This window comes from Gymnoscopelus microlampas (assembly GCF_963454915.1).
Source record: "Gymnoscopelus microlampas genome assembly, chromosome: 4".
NCBI classification, from domain to species: domain Eukaryota; kingdom Metazoa; phylum Chordata; class Actinopteri; order Myctophiformes; family Myctophidae; genus Gymnoscopelus; species Gymnoscopelus microlampas.
In genome coordinates this window covers 25,015,427-25,037,322 of record NC_139941.1, presented here as the reverse complement: position 1 = coordinate 25,037,322, position 21,896 = coordinate 25,015,427, and the positions used below count along the sequence as shown (strand labels likewise).

The 21,896-nt window shown below is 43.1% G+C and overlaps 1 protein-coding gene across 1 annotated transcript in view; it reads left to right on the top strand.

Moving 5' to 3' along the window:
• Positions 1 to 21,896, top strand: part of ipo11 (importin 11) — a 204,046-nt gene that overhangs the window by 135,834 nt on the left and 46,316 nt on the right. The window contains exons 25-29 of the mRNA XM_084054558.1: positions 6,124 to 6,219; positions 6,717 to 6,830; positions 13,115 to 13,236; positions 15,523 to 15,618; positions 18,841 to 18,925. Coding sequence (XP_083910684.1) covers positions 6,124 to 6,219; positions 6,717 to 6,830; positions 13,115 to 13,236; positions 15,523 to 15,618; positions 18,841 to 18,925 — 513 coding nt within the window. The remainder of the gene's footprint in view (positions 1 to 6,123; positions 6,220 to 6,716; positions 6,831 to 13,114; positions 13,237 to 15,522; positions 15,619 to 18,840; positions 18,926 to 21,896) is intronic.

The window sequence follows — 21,896 nt, the reverse complement described above, 5'->3', positions numbered from 1 at the left end:
GGGATGGCAGATGTGCTTTCCCAGCCTCACTCACTAAGTCGGTGATCCACTGACAGAGCCTTCAGGTTCAGGCATCAGCTGGCAGAGTTTGGAATGTAGGAGCTCTGGCGCGGTGGTGTTTAAGCCCCATTCACACTGTCCAGCGTGGCAAAACTTTAACTAAAATGTTTTATGTAAACTCTATGCAAATTAGCATTTCCCTTAGCGCCATGAAGCGGGACAGCAAAAAGCGTAGTGTCACACCTACCGAACCCTGACCTTTGGCGCATTCCATTTTTAAGCTAGTGAACTAGCCTTTAGCCAATCGGAGCACAGTGTGATCTGAGTAGGTAGGGATTAGGCTCAGGGAGCCAGCACCCGAAAGGAAGTCGACTCAAATCACATTAGAGACACAGGTAGAGAAGTACCAAATTAAGTAAAACGTAATTAGTTGACATTCTTTTTGTAAGAGAGTGATGTCGAAGCACAACCAGGGCACACTGGTGACATCATTGCTGTGAGACACAACATGGGGTTCAGTGTCGGCTAAGTAGTGTACTCACTGTAGTTGTAGTCTACTAACTGTAGTTATAGTATTTAGTGTCCCAAATGCTATCTAATTAGCCCTGTATATACACCAAGTTGTAGTTTAGTTAGTTTTAGTATTGTAGTTAGATAATCACATCTGAATTGACAGGATGTGCCAGCCATTTCGCAGCAGCTAGGTTGCCATGACAACGGGTACACACAAACAAACACACGTGTTGAGAACGTTACACTGCAACAAAGAACAATTGCCACAATACACATCCATTTTAGCTGCTACAATAAGGAATGGAAACTGGACTCACAATAAATCCAGCTGTTGGTCAATAACAAGGCTAGGCTACTCGCTAGCCCTGGTCCAGAGCGTTAGTGAGTTCTCTCTAACACTCTGGCAGGCGTGCTGCTCTGCTCATAGACCAACAATTTCACTGCCGTGCGAGGTCTCCGACTTTAGTAAAAATAAACAAAACTATTTCGCTACTCACCAAAACAAAGGCTGTTTTGTGTTGTTGAAAGTCTATTCTCCACGGAGGGAAGCCTCTCAGTTCCCCATCTTCACTATAACAAAATTAAAAAAAATGTATCCACAAGATGGAAATTATTTTTAGAAGGCGCAGTGGAGTAAATAAAATAATTTCCGTCTGCTGCCCAAAAAGTGTATTATACAGAGAAGGTGGGGTGCCATCGAATCTCCTAGCTACACCAACATTGTTCTTTTAAACTTATAATAAATTGAGAGCACAGTGGCTGGTCGTGGTGAGACGGTTTCCCCAGACAGCAGGCAGAGAACTTGTAGACGGGTCGTTGTCGTTCAGGTTATTTAGCACCTTATTTATACACGTTCTATAGATTTTCATCCATAAATAGGTCATGTAGTAACTAAAAATAGACTTATTTCTTATCTACAGCTGCTATTTTGCATTTTAGATTTCAAAATGCGTTCCTGTTCTAACGGCCTGTTTAGTCGCGGCCCAAACGGGCACACAGGCTGAGACAATTATTGACTTTGGCGCTGCACTTCTCATGTGCTTAGCGGTGTTTTATTTCTGCTTCATCTTGTTCTGTATGGTGCTTTAGCCTGATTTATACTTGATTTTGCTGAGACGAGTTGTTTGCTTGTAGATTGGCTATTTCTGGTGCATGACACAATGTGCAACCAAGTAACTAAGGCTGTAATTGCAGATAATAGCTAAGTAGGATCACAAGTGGTTTGATTCTCACAAGCTTTATAGCTTAGGTTATACATATAGTGTCTTTGGGCAGGAAATGCCTTTACAGTAACTGGTATTATTGTCATAGACGGCGTTTTTTCTGCTTTCACTATCGGCATCATAGGCTATAGTGTACAGTAAGATTTCTACTGTATGGACAGAAAACAACTGTCTTTATTTTGCTAGATGGACTGCCCTTACAGTCTATCATTTCTCCTCTCTCAGCATTACTGAAGGCTCGTGTCACAGGGCTATTGTCCAGTTGGGATTTAATATGTTCTTGTGGCTTATGGGTTTCTTGATTTGTTGTTCTGACTTGACTACCATAGGCTTTACTGAGTCAGCTGAGTTTTGGAGGTCAGAACACCACCCTTAGTGTTTGTTGTTAATGCATCCTCTGTGGCCTGCACTGGGCTCACTTTCAAAAGTTGCAGTACTCCTTCACTTTGCAGCAGAGTTACTTTTTCAGGCATGGGGCATCTATGAGAGATGGTGGTGTTATTTCCACCCTGTCGTTTCAATTGCTACATCGGGTGCCAAGGTGACTGAGGAGTAAGCAAAGGAGAGGTGAAAGTTGGTTCCATGCTTGGCTTTGCTGGCGGCTGGAGTACAGGGTGTTTATACCTGCATGCCGGTGTCACACCAAAAAATAGCCTATCAACAAGCTCAGCAACCAAACAAATATAGCAACCAGATATACCTTGGGTTTGTTGCTCTGGAGCGTATCCCCCTCCAAGCTACACCTCTGGCATTCGGCACATAAACCGCTCAAACAATACACAAACAACACTTCAGCGACACTCAGAGCGTGTTGTTTTCAACGTGACATATCCAAACATTTGACCCCAGCGGCTGCCGTTTTAATCGTCAATGTTTATCTGATCCAGTGTCCATAAAATGAACCTGTTACATGAAACGATAAATGCTCATCTCTGTCAACAGCATGGAGTCGCAGATTTCTTGTGTGTCACACAACAATCTGTGTTGGTTGTGTTTTTTGGTGGGTCTCCACCTTTGGTGTGACAGTGTAAAGACGGCCTCTGTTTTTGACAAGAGGCATTAAATGAATTGGTCACACCAGTGCAACCAATTTAAAAAGTTTAGTCGCACTTGATAGATTTGTTGGCGCATGGGCAACCAAGATGGTTACACTCTGGTGCCCTGGCATTAATGGGAAAGTCAGCCGTTTTTTCCTCAGCTTTATATCACCCACATGTATCTTGGCTGACAGGACAGAACAGCTTGAGAACATTGGTAATACATTATGCGTATCAAGGCCCTTAGGCAACTGACTATATTTTATGCTCCCACCGAAAGTGTACTATATTATTTGTCTTTCTTCATATAAATGGAGGAAACCAACACTTTCAGTATTGTAGAGAACAAATGGTAAACACAGATGCCTTTACATTGCCCTTGTATAACCTCAGCTGCATTGCCATCAAGGGGCTACCACCTTGTTGTTTGCAGCATTGACACCATCATAAAATTGTGAGTTTCCTTTCTACAGGCACTGCAGGGTGAACCTGCATGGCTGCCATTACCCCAGACGTTGCTTTCAAATTACCTTTTTTTTTTTAAAGGTTTTTTTTTGGGCGTTTTATGCCTGTATAGATAGGACAGTAGACTGGCAGGAAATGGGGAGAGAGATGGGGAGTGACACGCAGCAAAGGTCGACGGGAACGGGATGCGAACCCGCGACACGCTGTCAGGCTGGCATTGCAGCCTAGGGTGTCTGGACCTCCACGCTGCAGCCCAGGCTAGCTCAAATGAACTATATTCACTTTTGTATAATGATGCTGAGCTAAATGTAACCTCAGAGAGTTCCAGGCTATTGTAAATATGTATTGCCTGTGATTATGCCAAGTTGTTTACATCATGGGGTACTGGGCCTTTGCCAGGTTTAAATTCTCAAGTCATGTAATCTATATCTATATGTACTGTATATGTATGTCCATACATGAAATGCACCCTGCTCCAGAGTACAGAGAGATTGCCTGTGTGCGTGCGTACGTACATACAGTGTCTTTCAGCAGTTGTATGCGTACAGAGTGGCAGTTAGTCCTGTGAAGCGTGGGCCTTATAAAGCTCAATGGCATCACTGCACATCAGGCTTCCTCTAATCCTCTTTGTATGGAGGAGAACCAGGACAACACATCCAGCTTACAACAGCCTAGAAACACAGCAACTTACCAGGCAAACGTATACCCCGGGGACACTAGGATCAGGGTAATCACTGTTAATTTTCTGCACAAGGGAGATCATGCAAAGTATTCACACACGCACGCACGCGCGCGCGCACACACACACACACACACACACACACACACACACACACACACACACACACACACACACACACACACACACACACACACACACACACACACACACACACACACACACACACACACACACACACACACACACACTCAAACAGTTTTTGTCTCTGTCCTTTCATTGTGTCAGGCCCAGTTCACCTTATATGGAAAATGGTCCATCATGCCAGCGATATGGTTACTGACTGTCAGTGTTCAGCAGTAACGAGTTACTTAATAATATATTACTGTAATATTATGACTTTACCCAGTAACGAGTAGTGTGACGTATTACTCTGCCTAAACTGTAATATTATTACATATTACTTATCCAAGAAACGCTGCGTTACTCGTTTCAATGAAGGTGATTTGTTTTTGTTTCTGACCGAGATAAAAGCGCTCTCTCTCTTCTCCTTGTATCGGTCTATAAGCCGGCGCTGCTGTGTGTCTGTGTCCAGCAGACATGCTGCAGATCCGTGGAGCAGCACAATTTAAAATGGCAGAGTATGAGGTTGTCACATGCGCATAAGCCTCCATCTACAAGCTCACAATGTGGAAACAATAACCCCCCTCCCCATCACCAAGCTCCACACCATGGGCGATCGGGCCTTCTGTTCAGCTGCCCCTCGACTGTGGAACTGACTCCCGGACCCCCTGAGAGCTCCACAGTCTGTTGATGTTGTCAAGAGAGGACTAAAGACTTTCCTTTTTCATGAAGCATTCTATTAGCTTTTCTGGTTTTACCCCCCTAGGTCATTTGCCCCCATGCGTTTTAAATGTTTTTTTTTAGTTGTGGTGTTTTTATGCCAAAAGAATATTCTGTACTGTAGCACTTTGAGAGATTTGTTTCAAATGTAACGTGAAATAAAAAAAATAAAAATGTATTATTATTATTATAACACGATTGGCAGCTTGTATATCTGCAATCTTTTCTACTTTTGTGTGACACTGTATTAAGACAAAGTAGGGCATTCATTTATAAAAAAAAGAAGCTGAAATATGTCATTATGAGGTATCATGGCTAAGGCAATATTTCACCTCTTTATGTTAAAGAACAGCACACTTTTCCAGAAATGATTAAACTGAAAGTGCCTGGGACACCCTGCTGTGTGTCCTTACTCACACGCCTGTGTTAATAATGGCTGGAAGTGGAGCGCACAGAGTCCAGCTGTCTCTTTATCTAATGCCAGCACACAGAGACGTCTCACCGCGTTAATTGGCTTGTTGACTGCCCATCAGGAGTGACCTTTCGGAAATGCATCCTATGACGTTGCCCTCACTCACAGTTGTTTTTCCCCTTGTGAAATACATCTAGTCTTGTATCACTTGCCTGTTGCCTTTGTTTGGGGGAGAGAGTCGACTCTTGACTTTACTTTATTTGTTTATTTAGACGGGACATCCCATATTAATGAACATTGCATGAAATGCAATATAAATACACCGGATTTAGCAAAGATGCTAATTTACATCCGCAGTCCCCACAGAAAATGTATAAAAACTAAAATCAGGCAGACAGTGGAGTGCATTACATTACATCACAACAGAGCATAAAACGTAAATACAAGAACAAAGGTACAAAGATGCAAAGTATATCTATTTAAGGCTAAGACTACAGTGTAAGTCGAGTTCCACTTGGCTTGTGTAGTATTGCACTGGGAAATTAGCAGCGTAGGAAAATCTCTTATGGCCAATGGAAGGTTATTCCACGTTGAACAACCCTGTACTGAGAGCGAGGACATTATGTCCGAATGGGGTTTGCCTATGCTGCACTTTGCAATCCCCTCATAGCGCTGTTTCCCCTGATGGAGAAAAAATTGCTTGATAGGGCTAAGGAGAGTATGTTAGTCCTTCAGTTTGACTAGAGGAATGATTTTTCCTATGGCTACTCTCCAGAGAACAAATATGTAATGGACCCATAAGGGTCCATTACAAGATTTTGTAACCCATTTTTTTCACCCAGTGCCAATTGTCTAAGTAAACCTGGGCGCTACACTCCCTCTGCCAGCCTAGGGAGAGCACTGTCCTTTCTTAACCTCTCTACTATCCTCCCAATTGCTGTCTTTTTGCAGGTGGTGGAGATAGTGCTAAAGGTTAGCCCCATACTTGGTGCCCACATGTTCCAAACCCTGCTGCCTGCTGTCTTCAGAGGCATTGTGGACGGAGAAGTATGTTTATAACATGTCTATGTGTGTAACGTTTTTTTTACAGCAATGAACTGGTCTAGCTTATATTTAATCTGCTTCAGCAGCAGCCAAAAACAAGTTTCAATTCAAATTAAATTCATAAGATTATTGTGCCAGTTTAACCACTTTTAGCCTGGCGTACTATAGCTATGTTAAACTTGAATGAAATAGCTTATACAAGGGGAAAGCAGTGTTTCAAAAGATAGTAACATTATTTAAGCTACAGGTAATTTTTTATTAGGCCTATGTTCGATTTAAAGAGGAAGCTTACAGGTTTTTTATTGATTGACGTTTGGGTCTGCTGACCTTCTTGTTGTCTTTGTCAAGAACCTTCCATTTTTTCCTCTTCTGTCATATAAACTCCTGTTAGAGGTGCTAGTGCTACATATGTACATACTATTATTGATTGACCACTATTATTGATTGACCTATACAGATGTTTACTCCTGAGTCCTGACTTTTGTGTTTGTGTTGTACAGAGGTACCCGGTGGTGATGTCCACCTACCTGGGTGTCATGGGTCGGGTTCTGCTCCAGAACGCCAGTTTGTTCTCCTCTCTGCTCACTCAGATGGCCTCTGAGTGCAACCAGGAGGTAAGGCTACTAAGAAGCAGTAACATGACATTCAACCCCTGCATTTCTATCTCTCTTGACCACTATTACTTTGAAGCTCCTTTGAAGACAAAACCCACTAACACCCCCGCCAAAAGCTGTTGTATTGAATTAGGCAGAACGGAATAAGACATGCATACTTGTGCATTTTGATCACTGTTGACCCCAAGTGTAGTCTTTAATTCTTTATTTTTAGCGGTGCCAACCGCTCTACACTTGACTTTGTCCGTCCGTATGTCCGTTTGTCCGTTTGTCCGTTTGTCCGTTTGAGCACGGGCTTTAAACAGCTATAACTCCAGTTCGCAGCATGCCAGCAAGTCCAAATTTGGTATGTGGACTTAGACCACCAATAGGGACTAGCATTGACTGCTGAAGCCCCGCCCCGCCCTATTATAGCGCCACCAGGAGGCCAGTCACGCCACTGGCTTTAAACAGCTATAACTCCAGTTTGCTGCATGCCACCAAGTCCAAATTTGGTATGTGGACTTACACCACCAATAGGGACGAGCATTAATTGCTGAAGCCCCGCCCCGCCCTATTATAGCGCCACCAGGAGGCCCCGCCCCAAAGGCACCGCTTCCTTCACACAGGGTTTGATTTTTAGCGGTGCCAGCCGCTCTACTCTTGACTATGTCCGTCCGTATGTCCGTTTGTCCGTTTGTCCGTTTGTCCGTTTGAGCACGGGCTTTAAACAGCTATAACTCCAGTTCGCAGCATGCCAGCAAGTCCAAATTTGGTATGTGGACTTACACCACCAATTGGGACGAGCATTGATTGCTGAAGCCCCGCCCCGCCCTATTATAGCGCCACCAGGAGGCCACTGGCTTTAAACTGCGCTTTACACAGCTATAACTCCAGTTCGCAGCATGCCAGCAAGTCCCAATTTGGTATGTGGACTTAGACCACCAATAGGGACGAGCATTGATTGCTGAAGCCCCGCCCCGCCCTATTATAGCGCCACCAGGAGGCCACTGGCTTTAAACAGCTATAACTCCAGCTTGCAGCATATGCCACCAAGTCCAACTAATACCACCAATAGGGACCAACTGTAATTACATAAGCCCCGCCCCCTCTGTCTTCCCATTGGCTGGGCTTTAAACAGCCATAACTCCAGTTCACAGCATGCTACTGAGTACAAATTTGGTACGTGGACTCAGACCACCAATAGGGACGAACTGAAATGTAGTAAGCCCCGCCCCCTCTGTCTTCCTATTGGCTGGGCTACAAACAGCCATAACTCCAGTTTGCAGCATGCCACCAAGTCCAAATTTGGTATGTGGACTTACACCACCAATAGGGACGAGCATTAATTGCTGAAGCCCCGCCCCGCCATATTATAGCGCCACCAGGAGGCCACTCATCAAAGGCACCGCTTCCTTCACACAGGGTGGGATTTTTTCTTTAACGGGTCCCATGGGAACCTGTATGGTTTTGTTAGATGTTGTCGCCTTGACCAGCACAACTGAATTTCTTTGGGTGAGGCCATTGCAGAAATATCCAAGCTAATAAAAAGAGGAGACATGAAGCAGAATAAATAGAACAAGACAAACAGAAGAGCTACATCATCTGACCCGGAGTATATTTTTAGCTCAGATTTGTACTTTATTGTTGATATATATTGGAGAATGATAGTGATCATAGAAAGAGCTTCTGTGAGAGAAACATGGCACCCTGCACTCTGTTGATATCCTCAAATCAGACCATGTAATGTGTGAACCAATCAAAGAGATTTCACATCATGAACCAACCAATAATGGCATTGACCTTGTCATTCTAATAATACATCAAACTTATAAAGCACCTTTCTTGGTACTCAAAGACTCTTCACAAAACAAAAAAATTACTTAATTAAAGCACTTTTTCTTTAATAATTGAAAGACTAAAAGGGCTAAAGAAGGGAACTAAAAACTGTTAAAAATAGAGAGGTGAAAAGAAAGAATTTGGTGGGGAGGTCAAGTCTGAAGAGGTGTGTTTTGAGGGGCGGTTTTGAAAAAGATCAATCAAGCTTTATTTTCAATCAAGCTTTATTTATACAGCACAATTCAGACAGCAAGTGCAGTTCAATGTGCTTTACAGGAAAAATAAAATGAAAATAAAGAAGGAAGGAAGGAAAAAAAAGAAGAAGAAAGAAACCAAGAAGATAAAGATAGGGTGCGGGCTGCTTTGATGTGGGTTGAAAGAGTGTTATAATAATAATAATAATAATAATACATTTTATTTGTAACGCACTTTATATTTGAAACAAATCTCAAAGTGCTACAGGTTTAAAAACAAAAAAGAAAGAAGAAGACAACAATGATAATAAAACAGTGAAATGAATAAACTTCAAATCAAGTCAGTAAAACACAGTAGAAGTTTAAAAAGAATAAAACAACTACATCTCTATCTAGGCAAATGCCTTGTTAAAAAGGAAGGTTTTTAGGCCCCTAAAAACCTTCCCAGTGTTCCGGTGAGTGGGGGTGGAAAATGAGGCCCTGTCACCCCAGGTTCGGCTCTTGGTTCTGGCAACCACCAGGGGTTAGCATCACCGGACCTGAGGGGTCAGGAAGGGGGCACGATGGTGGAGGTCCTCAGAGATGTAGGTGGAGCTACAGCTGTGCTCAAAATTATTCAACCCCCCCTGTAAATTGGGTTTATTGGCTAAAATCACACACCGTCAATTGAAATAAATAATTAAATCATACAAGAACAATGTAAATAGCTCAAAAAAGTTATATTTGCAGCATTCTTTCCCAAATTCAATGCTAAATGTCACTTTCAATGAATACAGCAGTTGCAAAATTATTCAACCCCTGCCTTAAGCACACCTGAAAACACCTGTAATCAATGCAATCAACTAATCAAGGGCTTAAATAGTTGCCTCAGATGTGCTTGAGATAGGAGAGGTCAAAAACCTGGCCTGACAAGAGGTTTGTTGACTTGTTGATTTGGATTGCATGTTAGAAACATGGTGAAGTCTAAAGAATGGTCAGAGAAGAGATTGTTGCTTTGCACAAACAAGGAAAAGGATATGAAACAATTGCAAAGGCACTGAATGTACCTAAAAGTACGGCTTTGAGCATAGTTCACAAGTTCAAAGCTAAAGGAACAGTGGCAACACTACCTGGACGTGGCAGAAAGAGGAAGATATCCGCGGCTGCCACCAGATTCTTGAGGAGGCGGGTGGTCAAAAACCCTCGAGTGACTGCAAAAGACCTGCAGCAAGACTTAGCGGCAGCGGGCACTTCGGTTTCAACTGCTACAGTAAGGCGCTCACTAAACGCTGAAGGGCTCCATGCCCGAACTCCAAGACGTACTCCACTACTGACCCAAAAGCATGGAGGAAGAAGAATGAAGCATACGCTGAAAAGAACACCTTGCCTACAGTCAAGCACGGGGGTGGTTCAGTGATGCTCTGGGGCTGCTTTTCTTCCTCTGGAACTTGAAAGCTTCACCGTGTTGAGGGCAAGATGAATTCAATCAAATATCAGGAAATTCTGGGAGAAAACGTTATGCCATCTGTGAGGAAGCTGAAGCTTGGGCGTCATTGGACCTTCCAACAGGACAATGATCCCAAGCATACCTCGAAGTCCACTGAGGCTTGGTTTCAGCAGAAGTCCTGGAAGATTCTGGAGTGGCCATCACAGTCTCCTGACTTGAACCCCATTGAAAATGTATGGTGGGATTTGAAGAAGGCCGTTGCAAAACGCAAACCCAAGAACATTAGGGAGCTGGAAGCCATTGCCTGTGAGGAATGGGCTAAAATTCCTCAGGAACGCTGTCAGAAGCTGGTGTCTGGCTATGCATCACGTTTGGAGCAGGTCCTGAAAGCAAAGGGGGGCTCTACAAAGTACTAAAGGTGTTTCCCATGAAGGGGTCGAATAATTTTGCAACTGCACTATTCCTTGAAAGTGTAATTTTGTGTTGAATTCTGAAAATATTTTTCACAATATTAGTTGTGTTGAGCTATTTAAGTTGCTCTTGTATGATTTCTTTATTGTAAAGAGCTGACAGTTTATGAATTTGGCCAATAAACCTAATTTTCATTGGGGGTTGAATACTTTTGAGCACAGTGGTAGGTTGTTGAGGGCCATGCAGGTAGAGCTCTTCACGGGCCCCCCGATTCCGAAAATACCCGACAGAACCCGAGACCCGTACGGGACGGGTCGGATCTGTGTTTTATTATAATTACTCGGGCCGGGTCGGAATCGTCGCTATTACCTCGGAACTCGGGGCTGTCCATCATTTTCTGTAATACCGAGTGGATCCGAGCAGACCTGTAGTATGCCTATTGTGTGTGCGCGGCTGCATTAATCAGGAGAGAAACGCGATGACGTTTTTTTTCACGGAAGCACAGTGAAACCCTCCGTGATTAGCAACCATCAGGGGATCGATCATACTGGAGAGATAAATATTCGGTGGTTCTTGAAAGATTTGTCAGAATGCTTAAAAATGCTGGCAGAAGCTATCTGCCAGCATTAGAAAGCCCTTGGCAGTGAATGTGTTAGCAGAGTTTCCAGAAAATCCACAGGGTCTGATGTGCCACAAAATGTGACATTGCGCGAGCGAAGGAAATATTTTTATTTAATTATTATTTTTCACTTTTTTTTTTCTTCTTTTTTATTAGTTCACAAGTTGAAGAATCCGCTGACTATAACAAACAGCAGTTTATTATAATTAGTCCTTAAACTTGCAACTGCTGTGAGAGATGTAAGATCATCAAAACATTCACACTCGCCAAAGAATTTGTAAGGCTTTAATTTCCCGCAGCAGCAGTCATCGACGTGTCAGCGTGTCACAGTCATCGACCCCGCAGGGCTTCGTCAGCATATTAAAACGTTTAAAGAGGTGTTAGATAACAGATCTTTGACAGGCTTTTTTCTCAGCTTCTTTTAAGGACATTCAAATATGTATTTCTTCATCTATTTTCAGATATCAGTGAATGACACTTTAAAGATATTTCTGCCTTGCTGTCACAAGTTGTGGATAAGGTCTGTGTATATAACAGACAGCATAATGGGGAAAATAATTATACAAATGATTGATTGGGCTTAATATAGCCATTACCAATGAGAATTAAAAATATGTCTTGACCAGATCCCTAGTTTCACATTGCTGGGTGCTGATCCACGTCTGTAAATACACACACGATTTGTCTTTTTAGAACCATTGATTGATTGATTGGATACTTTATTAACACGGTTATTAAAAGTACAGGTGGTACAGCCAAAAGCTATGCTAAAATGATTATTTTATGCTAATTTTGAGTTTTGGGTAGGGAGTCGAGAACCTTTATGTCTTTTGGTAGGTCTTTCCACATTTTGGTGGCAGCATTGTTGAATGCATTTTGACCCATGTTTGAGCCGAATTTTGGGGGAACAAGGTCAGATGATCTCCTTCCGGTGTTTTTCCCATGGGCATCACTCACTCTAGTGAAGTAGTTTGACAGGTACAAAGAGAAGTCCTTTGCACTTCAGTCAGTTAAAGGTAGAAGAGCTCGGTGCTCAACAGGGACAACTTGAATGAGAAAGAAAAATACCTGGGCCCAAATAGGTTACCTTTTCTTTACTTGTGATTACATGGTCACCAACTGTGACAGTAAAGTCTTCAGACTTACTGACGTTGACTTTAGACCCAAAAAGAATGGATTTCAGTTTTTCCCAGGCGTAATGACAGATTACCCTAACCCTACCCAGAGAGCCCTAACCCTTGGGCCATGTTTAGCACAGTTAGTAAACTGTAAAAGATCTAAGAATTGGCACAGTTTAAACTGTTGTTCTGTACCAAAGAGAGCTAAATGGAAATGCAATCGGAGCAGTTATCATCTATCGGCATTCTATATCGCCATGGAAAAGCTCTAATAGACGCAAAATGTGAGCAAGAGTTCCAATGACGAACAAATGACCCGCTCTTGCTTTACTGGTTGTGTCTAATGCCAAAAAGAAGAAAACGTTGGCTAGAGCTCACTGTAAAACTAGAATAAATATGCAGTAGGAGCAGAATTCCTAAGTTAGAGACTAGAGAGCTTCAGAAGCTAACACGTGTTTGGGGAACCCAGGGTTTCCACAATATTGCGACCATTAAGTTACGAGCTAGAGCTTTTGAGTCCAGAGTCAGCGATTCCAAAAGCTAATGTCTGTGTTAATGATTATCTCTCTCTCTCTCTCCGTTGCTCTCGTTTGATCCCCTTCACTCTCCTCCGCTCCACTGTTTGTCCCTTACGTTCTCTCTTTTCCACCCTTTCACTCTCCCACTTCAAACCCCACCCACCTCTCTGGCTGTTCCAGATGGACCAGTTGTTAGGTAGCGTGATAGAGATGTGGGTGGACCGCATGGACAACATCACCCAGCCGGAGAGGAGGAAGCTGTCTTCCCTGGCCCTTCTCTCCCTCCTACCATCTGACAACAGGTAATGTCTACTTTTAATGTCTAGAGGGCCTGGTATTAACAGTAGGTGGGGGAATGGTAAAGGTGGCATGACAACCATTGAGGTTACCTCTAGGTTTTAGATGGAAAGTGGGGTACCTTTATGAGTGACCTTCATATGTGTGCACTGTATATCCATGAACTTCAACAATTCTTAGCTATCTAGAACAGTTTTTGTCTGTATGTACACGTGTATGTACACGTATGTTGACCCTACAAAGGTAGAACATTCACAGCTCATGCCACCACGTGCGTGACGTCACAAAAATCCTGAAATGCCTGGTGATGTAAAAGTGAAACACTTAAACCCTATACACACTTAGTTGACAGAGTACACCAGCAGGCTATGAGTTGCTACGTTTTTGACAGTAGGTCCACTAGTATTTACTTCTACACCAAACCTCTTCGCCGAAAATCACTGATCTACAAGCTCACAAGATGTCACGTTGCAACACGCTGTGAGCGCGCTCTCTCTCTCTCTCTTTCTCTCTCTCTCTCTCTCTCTCTCTCTCTCTCTCTCTCTCTCTGTTGCTGCTTAATGATCCACATGATAAACCTAATCCACTTTACATGCATCTCCCATTTCAGATCTTTTGATTTCAGATAATTACATGGCACATTAGCATATTTACACCAACAACATTTCTTTCCTGCCAACATGTTTTAAGATAAATGTGCTGTGGGAGAAAAATAATTAATAACACATTAAAGCTTCAAAGTTGCAACCATGTTTTCTTGTATTTGTAACTGATGATCACATAAGTGTGCTTATTAAAATCTTGGCTTGACTTACTCTCTTAGATGCTTGACTCTACTGCTTGCATTCGAATTGCTGAGATTTTACTTTAAAGACATCTTTTAGTTTGTTCAAGACAAAATTAATGATTGGAACGGGGGCAAAAAAAAAGCCTGCTGCAAGCTGGTATAATATGACCGTGTCATTTCTTGTTTCTTTTTTCTTTTCTTTTTCTTTTGTAACCCATTTTTCACCCAGTGCCAATTGCCTAAGCTTGTAATCCTGGTCGCTACTCTCCCACTGCCAGCCGAGGGAGGGCCCCGAACTGAGCTCATGCTTCCTTCAATGCATGAGGAGCTAGCAGACCTCATTTCTTGTTTCTGTAGTTTATACAGTTTGATTCAGTCACAGCATCAGGTGACTGAAAACTATGGCTTTGCCAGCGCAAAGGAATATCTCTTGTCACTGGTCATGTGCACATAACGGTAGTTAAATCTGATGAGAAGTTCCACATAATCTGTGTCTCTGTGGAGATGAACTGAGGGGTGCTACGCACTTATTAGATAGTAATGGGAGGAGAAGCTTTGGGCTGGATGGAATTGGGATTGACATTGCGTCCTCCCACGCAATAAGCGATCTTTAATATGACACACACGCAGTGGTTGCCATGGCTTCCAGGTCGGCAGCCGTATTATCCGGAGATTGGTGGGCAGAGCAGAGGTGCTCAGCGGTGCGTGTTGCATTCTCCAGGAATTAACAGGAAAATGGTGGCGATGCATGAGTGAAGGTTGCAGGCATGCCTGAGATTAGACTCTGTGTTACCACGCATCATCTTAAAAGAAATATGAAGCAATCAGAGAAAACAACCAGTCTGCAGCCAAGTCTATCGGCTGAGGAGCTGATAGACTTGGCTGCAGACTCAGCTCTCCCTGTCAGTGGGCTTCTCACGATGGAAAGTGTTCCGTGCCCAGTCCGTGCACAGACATTTCTGTGTTGTCGCCTTTGTTGTATCCTAACTGATTCACCTGCCAGTGAGGAGCCCCCACCGGGAGGATGTAGAGCCTTCGTCCTACTCCTCCCGCCCAACACTCCTTGCTGACAGGTACCGCCCCAGCCGGTAGGCTTACGCCGAGTGACAATTATCACCCTCCCCGCGAAAGAACAAAGGAAGTGACCGCTGTGGGAGTACGCACACATGCGTTAGCTCGTGCACAGCCATGCATTTGACACCCCTGCTCATAGTCATTTGACTACTGATCACTGCTGGTCATGATCACTGATCACACACTCATTTCTCAAGCTTTTTGTCTCCTTCTCACACTTTGCTTGCTTGGGCACTCACACTTTCAATGGTGTGTTTTTTTTTAACCTGATCCTTCTATCCTGTACACATTTTTTGTTTTTTTGATGAACCTAATGCATGTTCAGTATTATCTTGACTACCATAACTCTTGATTTTTCTTCCCAGGGATCAATAAACTGAAATGTAATCTAATCCAGTTTGTAACATATCCATGTCATCTGTCTTGTCAGTGTGATCCAGGACAAATTCTGTGGTATCATCAACATCTGTGTGGAGGCGTTACATGACGTGATGACAGAAGACACAGACTCAAGCACCTTTAAAGAGTAAGTCCAGCATGTTGTTAATTCCAAACCCCAGTTGCAGAAAGATGTAACAACTCACAACTTCCAATGTACAAGCGACTTCACAGGAACACAAGCCCAAAGTCACTTATAATAAGCAGACTTGCCAACATTTCCCCTATACACTGTAGTGTAGGTTTCATCACCTGCATCAGACAAGTGTTTGAAAGTAACACTAACAAGCAAGTAAATAAACAAACAAAGCACTAGGAAAGCAAACTAGGACAGCGGGAATATCTGTCTTGAAAGTTGAAAGTGTACGCGATGCCGTTAGAAGATGAGCTGCCGGGAGATGAAAATCATCGAAGCTCAGATCGAGAACATTGTGATCACAGGTGGAGACGGGTCAGGCAGGTTGAGTGGTTGAGTTTGACAGGACACATTTTGCTGGCTCTTACAATCTGACGGAGTAATGGTGTGTGAAATGGCACAGAGGACACTGGCTCACTTTGAGATGAGACATGGCCGCAACTGTAACACATGCCGCCCAAACCAATCTTCGACACTGCTTTGTCCAAGCTTGTCTCGTATCCCTTTCACACACAAATAACACAAGTTCTTTTTTTTTGGGAGGGGGGGATTTTTTTGGGGGGCTTTTTGTGCCTTTATTGATAGGATAGTAGTTTGACAGGAAAATGGGTAGAGAGATGGGGAGTGACATGCAGCAAAGGCCGTCGGGATCGGGACTCGAAACCGCAACGCGCTGTCAGGTTCAACCCACACTTGACCCATTCAAACCCCATGGTTACCCATACTGGGTCATCACCATTCACACATGACTTCTGTCTACAAGTTTATTTGCACGTACAGTATGTTACTACTGAGCAGTGTTTTTTGATACTGGAAGACATTCTGCTTCTTTGCGGAATGTCTAATACAGGGCACGCCTCTTCCTACTAATTGTCTTGTCTCCGCCAGGCCGAAAGGCATGGCGAGAGAGTATGTTTTACCCCCTGTCCGTCCGTCCGTGTGTCCGTGTGTCCGTCCGTGTGTCCGTCCGTCATTCGATCTGTCTGTGTACAGCTAATCTCCGGCACCGTTGGCTTACTCGCAGCCAAACTGTGCACACACAGTCCCTGGATACCAGAGCAGAACCTCTGCCCCAATTTTTTCACAGGGGCCTGTTATAGCGCCACCAGGAGGCCGATTTGTGCAAAACACATTTTTTGACAGTACTCCTACAGATTTTGTCCAAAAATCCCGCAAATCGGTACACAGTATCTGTATAGTCATTAAACGAAACGTGTCTTTCAGATTTCTCATATTCCATCCTGATTGGCTAAAAATGTCTTCCAAAGTTTGCAGGAGTGCTCCGTTTTGAACAAAATGGCTCAAATCATGAACACAGCATGCGATTTCCGTGAAATTTTGCACGCACATTCCCATTAGGCCGAGGAAGAACTACCATTTGAAAATGTTCAAATCAGCCTCATGGTGGCGCTATAAAAGGCCGATTCGTGTTTTTACCTATAATTGCACCGATCTGTGTAAAACTTTGTATGCACACTCCCTATAGGTCAAGGAAAAACCTTAGCCCTGCATTCTTCACAGCTGCCTTTTATAGCGCCACCAGGAGGCCGACTTATGTAAAACAATTCTTTGGATATTAAGCCTTCAGATTTGATCCAAATCTCACGCAAATCGGTACACATGCTCTCTATAGTCATGTGATCAAGACGGATCTTTTTGATTTTTCATATTCCATACTGATTGGCTAAGATTGACATCTAAAGTTTGCATTATTGGCTTGTTTCGAACAAAATTCTGCAAATCATGAACGCACCGTCCAATTGCGCTCAAACTTTGCACGCACATTCACACTATGTTGAGGAACAAATGCCACCCTTTTAACATTGGCCTGTTATAGCGCCACCAACAGGTCTAATTTAGCGAAACACATGTTTTTAACAAAATGCCTCAAATCATGAATGCAGTCAGTGTCCGATTGTCGTGCAAGGCCTAAGAAGAAATGGCACCCTTTTCACGTTGGCCTATTATAGCGCCACCAGGAGGCCACAGTACCCTACCTGACCTGGCGGAGACCTGTGCTCCGAGGAGCACTTTTTCTAGTTTTAACATGCATCCATTCCATTCTCTGCTCTATCACAAACTCTGCCTCGACACTGGTTGTGGCAGGTGAAATGAGGGGAAATTTGTTGATTGGTTTGTTGGGAAAATGTTATGTGTAGTGTACATTATGTCCCACATTTGCTGTTGATAGGTAGAAAGATAGATAGATGTAGCTGTAGGGGCTTCAGTGGCTCAGGGGTAGAGTGGCCGGTAGACTAGCCGGCAACTGTGAGGTTTCTAGTTCGATCCCGGGCTCCCACAGAGTTAGTGTTGAGGTGTCCTTAAGCAAGACGCTGAACCCCTAATTGCTCCCGATGAGCAGGTTGGTGCCTTGCATGGTTTCATCTGCCATCGGTGTATGAATGTGTGGGTGAATGTAATGCAAATCTATGTAAAGCGCTTTGGTTAAAATATAAATGCACCATTTACCATATACCATTTTTACATCATCCACATGTATGCACACTTGTAACTCATCACACGAAGGCTACAGATCATTTTGTTGGGTCTACGCTTTGAGCTCCTAAAAGACAGACTTAAGGAGCTAGCACACAGGTTCACCCATCTTGTTCCTCCCGTGCATGCAGATGAACCGAACTTCAGGAAAACTGCGTGCAAAATTGTCTTGGGTTTGAGCAATTTCATCTGTGCAGTTGTGTGTATCCGTCTATCTGTGGTATACAGATTTAACCCATTAAAACTGGGAAAGCATCTGTGTCATTTTATACTTTGGATATTCAAAAATAGCAAGCGATACAAACTCAGCGACCATTTTTAACTCACATCTTTGCTTCTGGGGTCCCTGGAACAAAATATTTTGAGATGCAGGTCATTGGCGAAATGCATATAAATTGTGGGGATCCTTGACATGAAAAGGTTTGAGCACCACTGATATAGTACCATATGTTTTTCAAAAACTGTTAGGATTTAGAAGACATTTTTGGAATCTGCCTCAGGTATTAATGGGTTAAGTGTGTTTACGTATGTATGTACGTACATACATACGTACGTACGTACGTACGTACGTACGTACATACGTACTTGTACGCACTTGTGCTGAGACTGTTCAATACTGTGCAGGGTTGTTGGAGTCCATTCATGACAAATTGAATGTTTTCATTGTTGTGCTTGCAGCTGCATGCTGATAAGCCATTTTGAGGAACCCAAACTGAGCGATGATGAGGAGCCACCGACAGAACAGGACAAGAGGAAGAAATTGGTGAGTCAAAAGCGTGCCGTCACTATGCTCCAGGGCAAATCTTTCTTAATCCCCTTTTTTCTGTAGCAGGTTTTTACACATTTTGCTTTTTTGGGAGGGACGGTCACATCAGTTAAGTTATATATTTTTTTGTCTATGCCAGTGTCCTTGGCATTACTTAGCACCCAGGCTGTCTCTGACCCCAGATACCAGGCGGTATCAGGGTCTCCCAAGCTTTTTTATTCTTTCTGACGTTCATTTATAAGCCTGATTGTCTGGAGGAAGTAGCTATTTAGCAATCTACTGACCTTGTTTTTTATATGTCCTGAATTGAGGGAAGTTCACAACCCTTTGTATTGCTTTGCTGTTGAGGTCATGCTCTCGGGGTACTTCTACAGTAACAAAGGCCCGTAGGACCTTTGGGCTACTCTTCTTTGCTCTTCCAATACTCAACTTAATCTTGCACATGTACGTTAATGGAGAAGCAGGTTTTTAATAAATATATTTAGAATTTCTTGTATAAGAAAATAGATCCACAAGCTCACAATGCGATGTGATGCGACACATTGTGAGCTTGTAGATCTGCTTTTTTATAATTGTTCATTAATCGTAATCGAGGTAAATATTTTAAATTGATTTGAAGTCATATCGCGCAGCATCCCTTTTACCACTTTGTTTCTCTCCCCCTCTGTGGTGCATAGTGGCATCATGCTGCAAGTCATTATGGGGTAATCAGGGCTTTTGTTGGGAATCCACAGGTGGGTCTGAGCAGGGGACCCAGCTAATTGATTCCTACACTAATGTGTGCATGCATGCGTGTGTGTGCATTTGTACTGGCAGGTGTCCAGACATGGAGAGGAACAGCAGTGAGTGTACAGTGTATACTTTTTGAATGTGCCTTCACGTTCTAATGAAGACATTCTGCAATGTGAATTTTACAGGCCACCTTTATGCAGCACTGCAACTGTGTGTGTGTGTGTGTGTGTGTGTGTGTGTGTGTGTGTGTGTGTGTGTGTGTGTGTGTGTGTGTACATAATGTGCTTACATGTAAATGATTTATTTGAGAAGAGAGAGAATAATTGGCTCCAATTTGTCTTTGGTTAGAAAGCTCATGCGTGTGTCTATGGGTCTGTGCGTGCAATTGTGCATATGTGCGTGTGTCTTCAAGAGCTGGCAACTGACAGAGGGCACTGTTTATTCCTGCGCACAATCCCTGTCCCTTGATGAATAGTTGCCTCCATCTGCCTCGGCTGTCTGTCTTCTCTGCTCGTAGAGAAGATGCCGATTCTCATTTATCACACTAAACGCAGGCACATTTGCACAGAAAGCGTTTTAATAAATGCAATGGCAACCATTTGATCTACAAATGACGCTGCACCCATTTTATAGTCCCCCTCCTTCCCATCCGGTTTTAATGGCACATATAACATTTTCCCTATTTTATCACCTTATAGCCTTTTCATACGTACTCTAGATCAGTGACCCCCATAAGTCAGAATGAAAGTGTACAAATCGAACCTAATGGACCTGTATTTGGTTCCATTTGTACACTCAGAGTTACAGACCTGTAAGGGTTCATTTAAAAATAATAAAAACTTGAGCACCCCTAATGCTACTGGCAGCAAGATTCAAATATTAGATTATTTTATATTACCAACGTTTTGAGAAGCTGTCTTCAGATACCCTGATGAAGACAGCTTACTGAAACACTGGTAATTAAAATCTAAGTGGAGATACATTGAGTGTGCGTTATTCTTCCCTATTTTTACTCTAGCATACAACCAAGGTTAACACAGACTTGACGACTGTAACATCAGAGTTTGAAGCTATTTCTTTCAGTCTCAGTTTTCATCTAATGTTAGACCAGAGAGAGAGAGAGAGAGAGAGAGAGAGAGAGAGAGAGAGAGAGAGAGAGAGAGAGAGAGAGAGAGAGAGAGAGAGAGAGAGAGAGAGAGAGAGAGAGAGAGAGAGAGAGAGAGAGAGAGAGAGAGAGAGAGAGAGAGAGAGAGAGAGAGAGAGAGAGAGAGAGAGAGATTAATCTTTGTGTGAGCGACAGAGCAGATAGAATGCTAATGAATGATCGATTGATTTCCCTAAGTACTGTATTAATTATTCTCTATGATTCATGACATGATCAAACATGTTTTTGAAGAATGAAATTATGAAGAATATGTGATTTATCTTTGGGCCAGGCTTGTTGTGGTTGGTGACCGTCGAATATTGTGTACAAGGCTACTGGCATTTTGTAATTTCATATATTGCACTTTTCTGTAAAACCCATTCAGAACCTCACCCTCATGTTCTGTTTAGTAAAAAAAAGAGTAAGAGGATCAATGACACAGTTAACTGGTTACCCCTAACCAAAAATTGATTCGTTTAGAAGTAACAAGGGTAGTAACTGCTAACAAGATGCCCCATCACACAGGAAAGTCCTGCAATTTCACTTTGTGGCCCGTGTCCTTCCATCAAGAAGACGATATCCCACATTTGAGTGAACTCATTAGTGTTAACGCATGTTAGACCTATTTGCAGTTTAGGAAGTGAATCGTTATTCTGTATGTGTGTTACCATCAAACAACACAAGACACAAGCAAGGTTTTATTTCAAATATTTCACTCGATGTCTCGCTATGGGAGAGCGCCCTCCGGCGTGATCACACAGAAGTACACCTTCATAAACTTCCAGACAATCCTATTGGCTGGACTGACCTTCCTCTGACTGGAGGTCCCGCCCTCCTCCTATATCAGTCAGTGGATGGGTCATTTTCCCTAATTCAGTTTCTCTTCTCGTTCGCGATCGAGGAAGCACCTTCTCAGTCCACCTTATGAAGTCAGTACGGCGAAAGTCTCAACAGGACAGGATAATATCCCGGACCGCGAGACGCTACTGATGGTAGGTGTTGACTTTCTTTACAAAACCTGTGATAATATCGCAAGTTGCCCTGCTAGGAACTTAATACGTTCCATAGCCAAGCTTATTAAGCTAAAAAGAA